General features: G+C 39.1%; 1 protein-coding gene across 1 annotated transcript in view; it reads right to left on the bottom strand.

Moving 5' to 3' along the window:
* Positions 1 to 8,762: 8,762 nt before the first annotated feature.
* The window catches only part of DYNC1LI1 (dynein cytoplasmic 1 light intermediate chain 1), a 45,228-nt gene continuing 39,383 nt past the window's right edge, over positions 8,763 to 14,607 (bottom strand). Inside the window, exons 9-13 of the mRNA XM_054481526.2 lie at positions 13,263 to 13,322; positions 13,083 to 13,127; positions 12,339 to 12,459; positions 11,244 to 11,399; positions 8,763 to 9,699 (exon numbers count right to left, since the gene is read on the bottom strand). Of these exons, the coding sequence (XP_054337501.1) occupies positions 9,590 to 9,699; positions 11,244 to 11,399; positions 12,339 to 12,459; positions 13,083 to 13,127; positions 13,263 to 13,322 (492 nt within the window). The 3' untranslated portion in view covers positions 8,763 to 9,589. The remainder of the gene's footprint in view (positions 9,700 to 11,243; positions 11,400 to 12,338; positions 12,460 to 13,082; positions 13,128 to 13,262; positions 13,323 to 14,607) is intronic.

The raw sequence follows: 14,607 nt of genomic DNA, 5'->3' as shown, positions 1-14,607 counted from the left end.
ATGGAGACTCCATCTCAAAAAAATAAAAATAAAATAAAATAAATGGAGGTAAAGTTTCTGGATGAAATCAACATGAAAACTGTATTTATATATATGAGCAACAAAGTAAAATGAAATCTTAGGCCGTGTGTGGTGGCTCACGCCTGTAATCCCAGCACTTTGGGAGGCCAAGGAGTGTGGATCACCTGAGGTCAGGAGTTCGAGACCAGCCTGGCCAACCTGGTGAAACCCGTCTCTACTAAAAATACAAAAATTTTTGTATTTTTACAGGCGTGGTGGCAGACACCGGTAATCCCAGCTACTCGGGTGGCTGAGGCAGGAAAATTGCTTGAACCCAGGAGGTGGAGGTTGCAGTGAGCCGAGATTGCACCATTGCACTCCAGGCTGGGTGACAAGAGCCAAACTCCGTCTCAAAAAAAAAAAAAAAAGAAATCTTAAACGGATCTTATTATACCATCAAAACCAAATACTCTCCCAAAAAGCAACGAAAAGGAGACACAAGAGTGCACACTGAAAACTACAAACATTGCTAAGAGAAACTGAAAAAAATCCTATATATAATAAATGGAAGACTATTCTGTGCATAGTTTGGCGATGTTGTAAAGATAACAGTTATCAGCAGGGCGCAGTGGCTCACACCTGTAATCCCAGCACTTTGGGAGGCTGAGGCGGGCAGATCACGAGGTCAGGAATTTGAGACCAGCCTGGCCGACATGGTGAAACCCCGTCTCTACTGAAAATACAAAAATTAGCTGGGCGTGGTGGTGGGCACCTGTAATCCCAGCTATTCGGGTGGCTGAGACAGGAGAATTGCTTGAATCCAGGAGGCAGAGGTTGCAATGAGCCGAGATGGCACCATTGTACTCCGGCCTGGGTGACAGGGTGAGACTCCGTCTCAAAAAAAAAAAAAAAAAAAAAAAAAGAAGTAACATTTATCCCAAATTGTTATCCTCAATGCAATCCTAATAAAAATGCCAGAATTTCTGTGGCAATTGACTAATTGGTTCAAAAGCCCAGAAATAGATGTTTGCATAAATAAACAGTCAAATTGTGACCAAGATAGCACTGCAGAATGGTAAAGAAAGGATATTTTTTTTTTTTCTAACAGTGGTATCGGATTAATTGAACATTTGCATTTTAAAAATGAATGTTGTCCCGTTTCACACTATACATAGAAATCAATTCCAAGTGGATTGTAGAAATGTAAAACAATAAAGCTTATAGAAAAATGAAATTATAGAATATCTTTATGACTTTGGGGCTAGCAAAGGCCTTTTTTTTTTTTTTTTTTTGAGACAGGATCTCACTCTGTCGTCCTGGCTGCACTGCAGTGGTGTGAACATGGCTCACTGCAACCTCTGCTTCCTGGGCTCAAGTGATCCTCCTTGTAGACTCCAGAGTAGCTGGGACTACAGGCTCATGCCACCATGCCCAGTTAATTTTTAAATTTTTGGTAGAGATGAGGTCTCACTGTATTGCCCAGGCTGGTCTCAAACTCCTTGGCTCAAGTGATCCTCCCACCTTGGCCTCCCAAAGTGCTGGGATTATGGTGCAAGCCACTATGCCCAGCTGGCAAAGACTTCTTAAAAACAGGTTATGAAAGCAATAACCATAAAGAAAAGCTGATAAATTGAGCTATATTAAAATCAGTAGCTTGTATTCATGAAAAGACACCAATAAGAGTGAAAAGGGAAACCACAGAGTAGAAAAAGATATTTGCAATACATACCTGACTGGAATCAGTATTCTGAATATGTAAAGAATGAGACAAGGCTGGGTATGGTGGCTCACGCCTGTAATTCCAGCCCTTTGGGAGGCTGAAGTGGGCAGATCACCTGAGGTCAGGAGCTCGAGACCAGCATGGCCAACATGGCGAAACCTCATTTCTACTAATAATACAAAAATTAGCCAGGTGTGGTGGTGCATGCCCGCAATCCCAGCTACTCAGGAGGCTGAGGCACAAAAATCGCTTGAACCTGGGAAGTGGAGGTTGCAGTGAGCCGAGATCACACCATTGCACTCCAGCCTGGGCAACAGAGTGAGACTCTGTCAAAAAAAAAAAAAAAAGAAAGGGAAGAAAGAGAGAGAGGGAGGGGAGAGAGAGAGAGAAAGAAAGAAAAGGAAGGAAGGAAGGAAGGAAGGAGGAAAGAAAAAGGAAGAAAGAAAGAAAGAAAGAAGGGAAAGAGAGAGAAAGAAAGAAAGGAAAGAAAGAAAGAAAAGAAAGAAAGAAGGAAAGAAAGAAAGAGAAAGAAAGAAGGAAAGAAAGAAAGAAACAAGAAAAAGTCAGGCCGGGTGCAGTGGCTCACACCTGTAATCCCAGCACTTTGGGAGGCCGAGGCAGGCGGATCACCTGAGGTCAGGAGTTCAAGACCAGCCTGACCAACATGGAGAAACCCCGTCTCTACTAAAAATACAAAATAGCCGGGCATGGTGGTGCATGCCTGTAATCCCAGCTACTTGGGAGGCTAAAGCAGGAGAATCGCTTGAACCCGGGAGGCAGAGGTTGTGGTGAGCCGAAATCACGCCATTGCACTCCAGCCTGAGCAACAAGAGCGAAACTCCGTCTCAAAAAAATAAATAAATAAGAAAAAGTTATGCAGCTGCCCCCTCCACCTCCAAAAAGGACAAGACTCTTAAACAAGTACTTTACAAAAGAGGATATCCAAAGGCCAGTACACATGAAATATGCTTTACTTCATTAGGTATCAAGGAAATACAATTTAAACCACAAGATCCTACCATACATCTGCAGAATGGCTAAAACTGCAGACAGTCAATAGTTTGTGTAGACAAGGATGTGGAGCAACTGCAATTCTCATGTTGCTGGTAAGTCATGGAAATTCTTTTTTAAAAAATTATGTATAATTCACATAAAATTCACCTTTTTTTTTTTTTTTTTTTTTGAGATGGAGTCTCACTCTGTTGCCCAGGCTGGAGTGCAGTGGCATGATCTCACTCAGCTCACTGCAACCTCCACCTCCCGGGTTCAAGTGATTCTCCTGCTTCAGCCTCCCGAGTAGCTGGGACTACAGGTGCATGCCACCACACCCAGCTAATTTTTTGTATTTTTAGTAGAGATGGGGTTTCACTGTGTTAGCCAGGATGGTCTTGATCTCCTGACCTCGTGATCCACCCGCCTCAGCCTCCCAAAGTGCTGGGATTACAGGCGTGAGCCATGGCGCCTGGCCCAAAATTCACCCTTTTGAAGTGTACAAGTCAGTAGTTTTTAGTATATTCACAAGATTGTGCGACTACCACCACTATATATTTCTAGAGTACTTTCCTTACCCCCCAAATAAACCCCACTAGCAGCCACTCCTCATTTCCTCCTTCCTCTACCTTCTAGCAACCCACTAATCTACTTTCTGTCTCAGCAGATTTGCTGTTCTAGATATTTCACATAAATGAAATCACACAATATGGCTTTTTGTGACTAGCTTCTTTGACTTAACATGTTTTCAGGGTTCATTCATGTTGTAGCATACATCAACACTCCATTTCTTTTCATGGCTGAGTAATATTTCATTGTATGGATATGCCATTTCATTTATCCGTCTGTCTGTTGATGGATGTTTGGGTTGCTTCTGCCTTTTGGCTATTATGAATAATGCTGCTGTACACATTTGTATACAAGTTTCTGTGAGGACATATGTTCTCATTTGTGATTGGTATAAACCTTGACATGGAATGGCTGGGTCATATAGTAACATTTAACCTTATGAAAAACCACTAAACTGTTTCCCAAAGCAGTTGCACCACTTTACATTCCCACCAGCAATGGATGAGGGTTCCAGTTTCTTCAAGTCCTCACCAACACACTATTTTAGCCATCCTAGTGGTTGTGAAGTGGTATCTTATTGTGGTTTTGATTTTCATATTCCCAATAACTAAAGACATTAAGTATCTTTTCATATGCTTATTTTACATTTTTATATCTTCTTTGGAGAAGTGCCTCTTCAAATCCCTTGCCCATCTTTAAACTGGGCTATCTTGTTATTGAATTGTAAGAGTTCTTTATATATTCTGGATACTGGGCCTTTCTCAGATCTATGATTGCAAATATTTCCTCCCAAGAATGGGAATTCTTAAAACCACTTTGGAAAAACTTTGGCTTTATCTGCTAAGGTTGAAAACATATATAACCTATGGACCCAATAACCCACTCCTGCATAAACACCCAACAGAAATGAAAACACGTTTTCCATCAGACATATTCAACAGTTTTTACAACAGCATCATTCATAATAACAATTGAAAGACTGAAAATCACCCAGACATCCTGTGGTTAGGCTGAGTAACAGTGCCCCCAAAAACGTCCACATTCAAATCCCTGGAACCTGCAAATGTTACCTGACTTGGCAAAGAGACTTTGCAGTATGACTGAGGATCTTGAGGGGAGTAAATAAGATTTCCAGTTCAGCATGTAAGGAGTTTTGAGGTCATCACTTTGTCCTAAGTAGAGCTGTCAGGGCATGGTGGCTCACACCTGTAATCCCAGCACTTTGGGAGGCCGAGGCGGGTGGATCACCTGAGGTCAGGAGTTCAAGACCAGCCTGGTCAACATAGTGAAACCCCATCTCTACTAAAAATACAAATATTAGCCTGGCATGTTGACGGGCGCCTGTAGTCCCAGCTACTCGGGAGGCTGAGGCAGAAGAATCGCTTGAACCCGGGAGGCGGAGGTTGCGGTGAGCTAAGATCATGCCATTGCACTGCAGCCTGGGCAACAAGAGCAAAACTTCGTCTGAAAAAAAAAAAAAAGAAAAAGAAGTAGAGCTGTCGGAGAAATGGTCACAGGGCAAACCACTGCCTCCCAAATTGGAGACAGACAGGTGACACAGAATCACAACTTACTGGAGCAGAAATCACTGGGCATACACCTCCATGGGAACCAGTACTGGGAAAGAGGAATCTGAATTGTAATTGATGAATTGCCCAGAGGTTCAGTTTGGGTAAGTGTGTGAGTTAATAATTCTACAAAGACCCAGTCATAAGAGGGTCCCCACACTTTGTGAGTTTTACCTCTAGGAGCTCTCCCAGGTTCTCACCGTGAAGATCAGAGTGAAGATTTCACCATGAAGATCTCTGGTGCTTCTAGCAGGGGAGGGGGAAAGTAACCATTCTGAAATATGCCAGAGCATTCTGTTCTTAACAAGGCCTGTCCTCAAGAAAAATGATTCTGCCACAGCCTTACCTGTTGAGGTTTTATCAGAGCCAAATCAACCTGGGGGAAGGGAAACACCTAACTCCAGCCCCTTCTAGACATCCTGTCCCACCTAAAGGGGGTGGGGGTACTGAAAAGCACTTGTGAAGTTTACATCCCAGGGGCACAAGCTTGCTAAAACTGAGACCTTATCATACAAATATAGAAAGCTTCCTCTCCCCGCCATACCGCTAAAGGACTACTTACCAGAGTTCCTTTTACTGTACATCATATCCAGCTGTTAATAAAAAAGTGCGAAGCATACAAAAAACAGTTTGAAGACAGAGCAAGCATCAGAACCAGACTGGGATATAGCAGCGATGTTGGAAGTATCAGACCATGAATTTAAAACAACTATGACTAATACGCTAAGGACTCCAGTGGAAAAAGTAGACAACATGCAAGAACAGATGGGTAATGTAAGCAGAGAGGTGAAGTCTAAGAGCGTATCAAAAAGAAATGCTAGAGATTAAGAAAAAGCTAACAAAGAATGCCTTTGATGGGCTCACTAGCAGACTGGATTGAAGGAGAGAATTGCTGAGCTGAGGAAAGAATTGCTGAGCTGGAGGACATGTCAATAGCAACTTCCAAAACTGAAAAGCAAAGAGAAAACAGACACACATGCACACAAAGGAACAAAATGTGCAAGAACTGTGGGGCAACTCCAAACGGTGTAACATGTAGATAATAGGCATACCAAGAGAAGAAAGGAACGAAATAAATATTTGAAGCAATGACTGAGAATTTCCCCAGATTAATGTTACACCAAACTACAGATCCATGAAGTTCAGGAAGTGTTAAGAAAGATAAATGGGCTGGGTGCAGTGGCTCACACCTGTAATCCCAACACTTTGGGAGGTCGAGGCAAGAGGATTGCTTGAGCCCAGGAATCTGAGACCAGCCTGAACAACATGGTGAAACCCTGTCTCCACAAACAATAGAAAAATTAGCTGGGTGTGGTGGCACATGCCTGTAGCCCCAGCTACTAGGGAGCCTGAGAGGCAGAGGTTGTAGTGAGCCCTGATTGAGTCAATGCACTCCAGCCTGAGCGACAGAGTGAGACCTTGTCTCAAAAAATAAAATAAAATTAATAAAATAAAATGAAAAATACATAAAAAAAACCCTACACCTAGGCATATCATATTCAAATTACAGAAAATTAAAGAAAAAGTCTTGAAAGAAGCCAGAGGAAAAAAGATCCTCTAGAGGAGCAAAGAGAAAAGAATTTCATCTGATTCCTTTTCAGAAACAATGCAAGCAAGAGTGCAGTGAAATATTTAAAGTGTGGAGGGAGAGTATACGGAATTATTCGGGGGGGCAAATTTAATCACTTCAGTCCTTACAAGAGGGAGGCAGGGAGGTCAGAATGAAAGTGATGTGATGGATGCAGAGTTGAAGATGCTAGGCTGCTGACTTTGGAGAGGGGGCCAAGAGCCAAAGAATGCAGGCAGCTTCTAGATGCCAGAAAGAAAGACAACAGATACTTGGCCGGGCGCGGTGGCTCATGCCTGTAATCCCAGCACTTTAGGAGGCCGAGGCGGGCGGATCATGAGGTCAGGAGATCGACACCATCCTGGCTAACATGATGAAACCCCATATCTACTAAAAATACAAAAAAATTAGCCGGCCGTGGTGGCAGGCGCCTGTAGTCCCAGCTACTCGGGAGGCTGAGGCAGGAGAATGGCGTGAGCCCGGGAGGCGGAGCTTGCAATGAGCCAAGATCGCGCCACTGCACTCCAGCCTGGGTGACACAGCGAGACTCCGTCTCAAAATAAAAAAAAAAAGACAACAGATACTCTTCTAGAGCCTCAAAAAAAAAAAAAAAAAAAAAAAAAAAAAGAAGCCATTTCTGTTGACACTTAACTTTAACCAGGTGAGGCTTATTTTGGAATTTTAACCTCCAGCATGGTAAAATAATAAATTTGTATGGTTTTAAGCAACCAAATTTGTGGTAATTTCCTGCAGTAACAGGAAACTAATACATACCTATCTATAGCATGATACTATATTTGCACAATGGAATAATATACTGCAATAACTATTGATAAATGCAACAAAATGAACCACAAACCTGATATTGAAAGATACCTGGCACTAAAATAATATTAACTCTGTAAGATTCAATTTTTATAAAGCTTAAAAATAAGCCAAACTGATCTGCGTATTTGTAAGTTAGGCAGTGGTTACTTAGTGGGTGGGGATACTGACTGAGGGGGCACACTGGAAGCTTCTGTAAGTGCTGGGTAATGTTCTGTTGCTTATTTTGGTGCTGGTTATATGTGGTCACTTTGTGATACTTCAAACCATACACTTGTACATTTTTTCTGTATTGTATACTTCAATAAAGTTTGCTTAAAAACAAATAGTTTTCAAACAAATTTCCTTGCAAAAAATTGTACAAAAATAGGTTTCAGTTTTGTTTTGTTTTGTTTTGTTTTGTTTTTGAGACAGAGTCTCACTCTGTCACTGTGGCTGAAGTGCAGTGGTGGGATCTCAGCTCACTGCAACCTCCGCCTCCCAGCTTCAAGCGATTCTCCTGCCTCAGCCTCCCAAGTAGCTGGGATTACAGGCACCCACCACTACGCCCAGCTAATTTTTTGTATTTTTAGTAGAGACGGGGTTTCACCATGTTGGCCAGGCTGATCTTGAACTGACCTCGTGATTCACCCACCTTGGTCTCACAAAGTGCTGGGATTACAGGCGTGAAGGTTTCAGATTTAAACATGATCTATGCAAGGTCTTAAGATTAAACTAAGTCCCAGAGTGAACAATTACAGTAAATTGAAGTAACAACAATTAATTTCAAGGATTTTCTAGTACATGTTCAATGTCTCACACACACAGAATGAGTTGGTTTATGCATGCAAACAAGGTAGCAGATATATCCAAGTATACCAAATACTGTCTGCAGTTTTCCTTTTATCATTAGTTCCACTTACTTCATCAAGTACTGATTTAGAGAGAATCTACACCACCCTTTTTGCGGAACCCTTTCTGGACTAAAGATTTTATCACTGGCATTGTTTATCTCAAATATTTTATCAGACAAAATGTTTTCATAAATTTTTGTATGTCCATGAACACCATTTTATCCTCATATACATACACGTGTGTATTCATTTATCTCTTAGAAGGTCAGAAAGCTTAATATTATTAATTAGGTCAAACATTTTAAATTAGTCAGCCCTCTGTATCCGTGGGTTCCATATCCATGGATTGAACCAATCGCAGAAGGAAAATATTTGAAAAAAAAAATTGCATCTAAACAGGCACCTTTTTTGTTATTTTCCTCTGAACAATACAGTATAAGTATATACATAGCATTTACAGTGAATTAGGTATTACCATCTAGAGATGATTTAAAGTAAACAGGAGGATGTGAATGTTATATGCAAATACTGTACCATTTTATATCTGGGACTTGGGCATCTGTAGATTTTGGTACCTGAGGTAGGTCCTGGAACCAATCCCTCATGGATACCAAGGGATGACTGTATTAATGAATCTCATTTATTAGCTGACACATGTAAATTTAAACATAAGAGAATGCAACAAGTTATTTGAACCTGAATGCAGAGAATAAATACTTTATTAACTGATTACAGTTGAAAGTCACAAACAAAAAAGGGGGTATATTAAGGCAAAGCCATATATATATATATATATATATGTATAGACAAATCCAAAGATTGTTACCTCTTTACATTTTAATAACCTCTGCATTTTTCTTTTACACATTTAGGCAGTGTGCTTTCTTTTCTTCTCAGTTAAAGAAACACCTTGGCCAATATTTCTAAATCATATTTTGATGACAACTTACAGGATCAGTGATTGAGACAATGACTAGTATATCAAACGCTATCTGATAGTTTTCTTAGCATATTCCGTGTGTGGTGGTACATTTATTTTGGTGTGCAAAATCTGACAACTGACGATTTTTCTCTGTCAGCAAAACTAACAAATTTTTAAAAATGATTTTAATAGTTATAACTAAAATAAGCTTAGACTTCCAAGTCAGTCAAATGCCCAAATTGCATGTTTTCTGCCCTTCCCCTAAATCCTTTTACGTTTTAAATAGCCTTTAGAATATAATCGATCACATGGTTGTATTTCAGATCTAAAAGTTTTGAGATTTTCAAAATCAAAAATTACTTTCTTATGCAAAATGGCAATGCAAACAGCAATCCTACATAATGTAGAATTTTTCTGCTGTATAGCTCCTTCTAAAAAATGGGTAACCACACACACACATACACACACACACACGACATAAATTTAGTCCATCTGAAGAAGCACTCCAGCTTTCTAATTCCACTTTTGAAGGAAAAGGCAGAGGCATGTTTACATTATCCCAGAAAACAGAATAAATGGCTTTATTTGGTATCTTCAAGAAGCTTCTCCTTCCGTAGGAGATGTAGGTGTTGTGGGAGAAACTGTAACTGGTTTTCGTGTAATTCTGTCTAGTTCCGCATGAACATCTAAGACAGGCTTCTGGCCTACATTGAAGAAAAAGAAAAAAAACAAGATTTAGATATAAGTGAAAGTATCGTTTTCACCAATATCTCTTCATTTAAAAAGTGCTAACACTTTCATTAACTTTATTTAGCACACTAAGTTATATAAACAACCCTTAATTTAAAAATTTCAAGCTCGGCGTGGTGGCTCACGCCTGTAATCTCAGCACTTTGGGAGGCCAAGGCGGGAGGATCACTTAAAGTCAGGAGTTCAAGACCAGCCCGGCCAACATGGTGAAACCCTGCTGTAATCCCAGCTACTTGGGAGGCTGAGGCAGGAGAACTGCTTGAACCCGGGAGGCGGAGGTTGCAGTGAGCTGAGATCACACCACTGCACTCCAACCTAGACAACAGAGTGAGACTGTCTAAAAAATAAAAGTAATATAAATTTCAAGAAAAAACAAATTCCCTCATTTTAAATTGTGGATCTGTTACCAAATGGAGGTGTAACTGGCACCTATCATTTAATCTCATAAAGGTTTTTTTTTTTTTTAAGGCATAGGACAATAAGAACGGTAAAACAGAAAATAGCAACAAAAATTTAGCATCTAGAGAAGATGAATGAGTGGTAACAACAGATGACAATAAAAATGTGGCAAGGATATGGAGAAATGAACTTTCCTAACCTGCTGATGACAATTTAAAATGATACAGCATTTTGGAAAACATTTTGGCAGTTCTTCAAAACCTTTGTTTAAACCGAGTTACTACACAACCCAATAATTCCACTTAGGTATTTACCCAAGAGAATTACAAACAAATATCCACACAAAAATGGATGTTCAAAGCAGCACCATATTAGTAATAGTCAAAAAGTAGACGAAACTCAGATGTCCATCACGCAGTAAATGGATAAATGAAATGTGGTATAGCCATATAATGAAATATTATTCAGCAATTAAAAAGGAATGAAGGCCGGGCATGGTGGCCCACGCCTGTAATCCCAGCACTTTGGGAGGTTGAGGCGGGCGGATCACTTGAGGCCAGGAATTCGAGACCAGCCTGGCCAACATGGTGAAACACCGTCTCTACTAAAAATACAAAAATTAGCCAGGCACGGTGGCAGGTGCCTGTGATCCCACCTACTCGGGAGGCTGGGGCAGGAGACTCACTTGAACCCTGGAGGCGGAGGCTGCAGTATTGCGCCACTGCACTCCAGCCTGGGCAACAGAATGAGACTCCGTCTCAAAAAAAAGAAAAAAAAAAAAGAAATGAAGTATTGATACATATTACAGCATGTATGACCTTCAAAAACATTTGTTAAAGCCATACATTGTATGACTCCATTTACATGAAATGTCCAGATAGACAAATCCACAGAGGAAAGAGAGAAGGTTCAAGGTTTCTTTTGGGGAGATAAAAATGTTCTAAAATCAGATTATGGTGATGGCCTGCCCAACTTAGCAAAGATACCAAAACCACAGAATTATACACTTTACATGAGTGAACTTCATTATATCTCAATAATGAGATATAATCTCTTATTAGGTTATTTTAAAAAAGTGACTTGCTCCCCATAAGCATACCTGACTTTTTGGCGGATGGTGGTAAACCACTGCTTCCACCTCCAGCCCCACCTGCAGGGCTACCACCACTCACACCAGGGCCTCCTGGAGAGCCAGTCTTTTTACTCAACAAACTGTTGAAGAAATTTGCCAGAACGCCTTCACTTGTAGCTCCAGCTATAAAAAAATCAAAAAACAAAAAGCTTTAGCCAAAACATAAGATTCTTCCTTAAATTATTATTATAGTAATCACACATAGAAAGTGAATAAACTTAAAATTTAAGAGTTTTATATTCCAAATTCAAGTCTAGTTTGATCTTTTGATGCTGAGTAATTTCTCTAATGAGTAAACTTTAAGTGTAAAATAATTATTTAAAAATTAGAATGTTATTTTTAAAAGGCCAAAGGTATTTTAAACAAAAAGATGTTATATACTAATATATATCTCCCTTTTGAAAAGGATTCTTTAAATATAGAATTGTTGAGAAACTGCCTCAAATATTAGGAAAAGTTACAGAATCCTATATGAAAACTGGTAGAAGTTCCCAGAGATAAATGGGCAAATGATAGCAATAAACAATTCACAGAAGAGAAACACAAATAGAAGGAAAATACTAGGGGAAAAACTCTTATTAGGTAGTATTTAAAGCATGTTAATTAGGTTGTGGTAAAATTGCAACATTCAATGTTGATGATAAGCAAAGTTGAATAATCCATTTGAAAAAATATTATCCAAAGGCATAAAAACATAAACTCTTTGACCTACGAATCCCACTTATGGCAATTATTCCCACAGAAATAACTATTATGCATATAGTTTTTTTCTTTATGTTAATTGCAGATTACCTATTATAGTGTAAATGTGAATTTCTTCAATGATCTACCAGGAAATTGATTAAATATAACAAAACTTTTATCATGGAAATGATGATATATCACAAATACACTGTAAAATGGTTTACAATCTGGTTAACTATGAGATTATATATCCATAGAGACAAAGCCTAAAAGATATTACACAAGAATGAAAATAGTTATGGCAAAAGGTGGAATTTTAGATAGATTTATTTCTCTTATAAAATGTATTGTCTTGTTATCTCCTAGAAAGAGATGTACCTTTCATGTTTGGATCAATTTTTTTTGACCCAGCAGGAATGGGTGACACGCTGGCAACATTAGATGATACAGATCTATTTGGTGTTCGCGGGGAGCCTCCTGGGACTCTTGGTGAGGCATCCTATGTAAAAATAGGAAAATACAATTATAAAAACCTGAAACTTTCATTTTCACAAAAGTTATTATTGTAAAAAGAAATTACTTTGCAACTATCCCCTGTTCTACTGGTACTTTTACACTGCAAGCCATTGACAAAATTGTTAGCAATCCTGTCCTCATTATTAGAGAATGCCAGACAGAGACCCATCACATTTTAACATACGAATTTTTCCTCTCATAGAAAATAAAGAACATATTGAGTGATGATGTATGGTTAGAAGCTTGGGAGTCAGATTTGGTTTCCGATCTGGACTTGTATTCTACTAGCTTTATAATCTCAGGCAAGCCACAATGTCCTCCCTAAGGTTCCCATTTCCTCATCTGCAAAATGGGGCTAATAACAGTCCTGCCTCATAAGGCGGTTTTGAGAATTTATACAATTACATATAAATGGCTGAGTATTGACACACAACAAACGTTACAAATAGATCTTTACACTTTTAAAATCTCACAAATTACAGAAGAATTCTGAATTCAAGTTTGTATCAAAGCACACCCATATGAAATATGTACATAATTAAGAAAAAAGAACTAAAATAATATGTACTGCATTTTAATCATTTTGTCAAAATTTGTAATACTGACCACAGGCCTTCCAGCTGCAGTTGGTGGTTGCTTTGCTAAAAGGGACTGAAAAAAAAAAAAAATCAAAAGAATCCTGGTTTAGACATTCATAGCATATACTGGTGTATTTTTAAAGAAAATACACACAAGAACAGTTTACTCATTAACCATACTAAGTCTGCTTCTGATATAATTTCATACCTGTAGCTTCATAAGAAACACCTGATCATCTTCTGCCATAATTTCCTTCTCATGTACAAACTGAAATGAGCAATGCACAAATGAGCAAATTTAATATATTATGCTAACACAATAACTTATTCTCTAGATTGGACTAATTAAAAAACAGTTCAAGAATTTGAACATTACCTATACTATATTTATATTCACATGCGTGAGCTGCCCTTCCCAAGGCTTCCAGCAGAGGTGTCCAGTAACTAGCTACAGTTTTGGAAATGTTCTATATCTGTACTGTTCAATATGGCAGTCACTAGCCACCAGTGGCTACTGAGCACTTGAAATGTGGCTAGTGTGACTAAGGAACTGATTTTTAATTTTATCTAATTTTACATTTAAAAGGCATACGAAGCAAGTGGCTACTGTATTGAACAGCACAATCCTAGAGTCACAAGCATATTAATCATGCTTATAAAATTTGCTAAACAGCAGTTAGGGTGTTTTAAAAGGGCCAGTAATATCCTGGTTAAGTGAAATGCAACTTCTCCCTTGTTTCTCTGAAATAAAAACATAATGGCTCTTCTATGAGCTGAATAACTAGGAAAAGGAATTGCAAAAGTCTCCTGCTTCTATTCTTGCTGTATAACACATACCCAATCTATTTTCTTCCCAGGAGCCAGTGATTCTTTTAAAAGGTTAAGTCAGATTACATCACTCCTCTGCTCAACCTCTCAATTGCTTTCCATCTAACTCAGAATGAAACCTAAAGTCCTTACTGTAGCCTAATGATAAAGACCCACAGTAACTTAATTCTGCCTCTCATCAACTAGCTTAACCTTCCCCACAGCTCTTTCCTGCCTCTGTCTTCCTCATACATTTCTGCCTCAGGGCATGTACACTTTTAGTTCCCTCTGCCTTCAGCATTCTCCCCCCTTTATCAAAGACCTTCCCCCATCATTCATATACAGCATCCCTCACAGCCCAGTCCCCTCGCTCATTCTCCCTACATCCTGCTTTATTTCTGTAGCACTTATCACTACTTGACAGATGTCTATGTATTGGTTTACTATAGGTGTCACTCTCCTTCCCATTTAGCACTTAGAACCTAAACACGGCCTGAGGTGATGCTCAATAAAAGAATGCGAAATATTTTTGCTATTTTATTTTTATGCATGCATTTCTTTTAATAGACATCCAAACCAAATACCGCACCAACTGATTTTTCATTTGACCTTTTCTTATTATTAACAATAACCCACAAACAGAAGATGGATGCTTTATATTATGAGTGTTTGGATTCTGAAGACTCATATGCTAAATCAAAATTATTTTTTCTTGATATATATGTCAAGATTAAAGTCAGTCAGTG

The sequence above is a fragment of the Pongo pygmaeus genome, chromosome 2, assembly GCF_028885625.2.
Source record: "Pongo pygmaeus isolate AG05252 chromosome 2, NHGRI_mPonPyg2-v2.0_pri, whole genome shotgun sequence".
Classification (NCBI taxonomy): Eukaryota; Metazoa; Chordata; class Mammalia; order Primates; family Hominidae; genus Pongo; species Pongo pygmaeus.
Note: the sequence above shows the minus strand (reverse complement) of the source record. Positions and strands in the feature narration are given on the sequence as shown.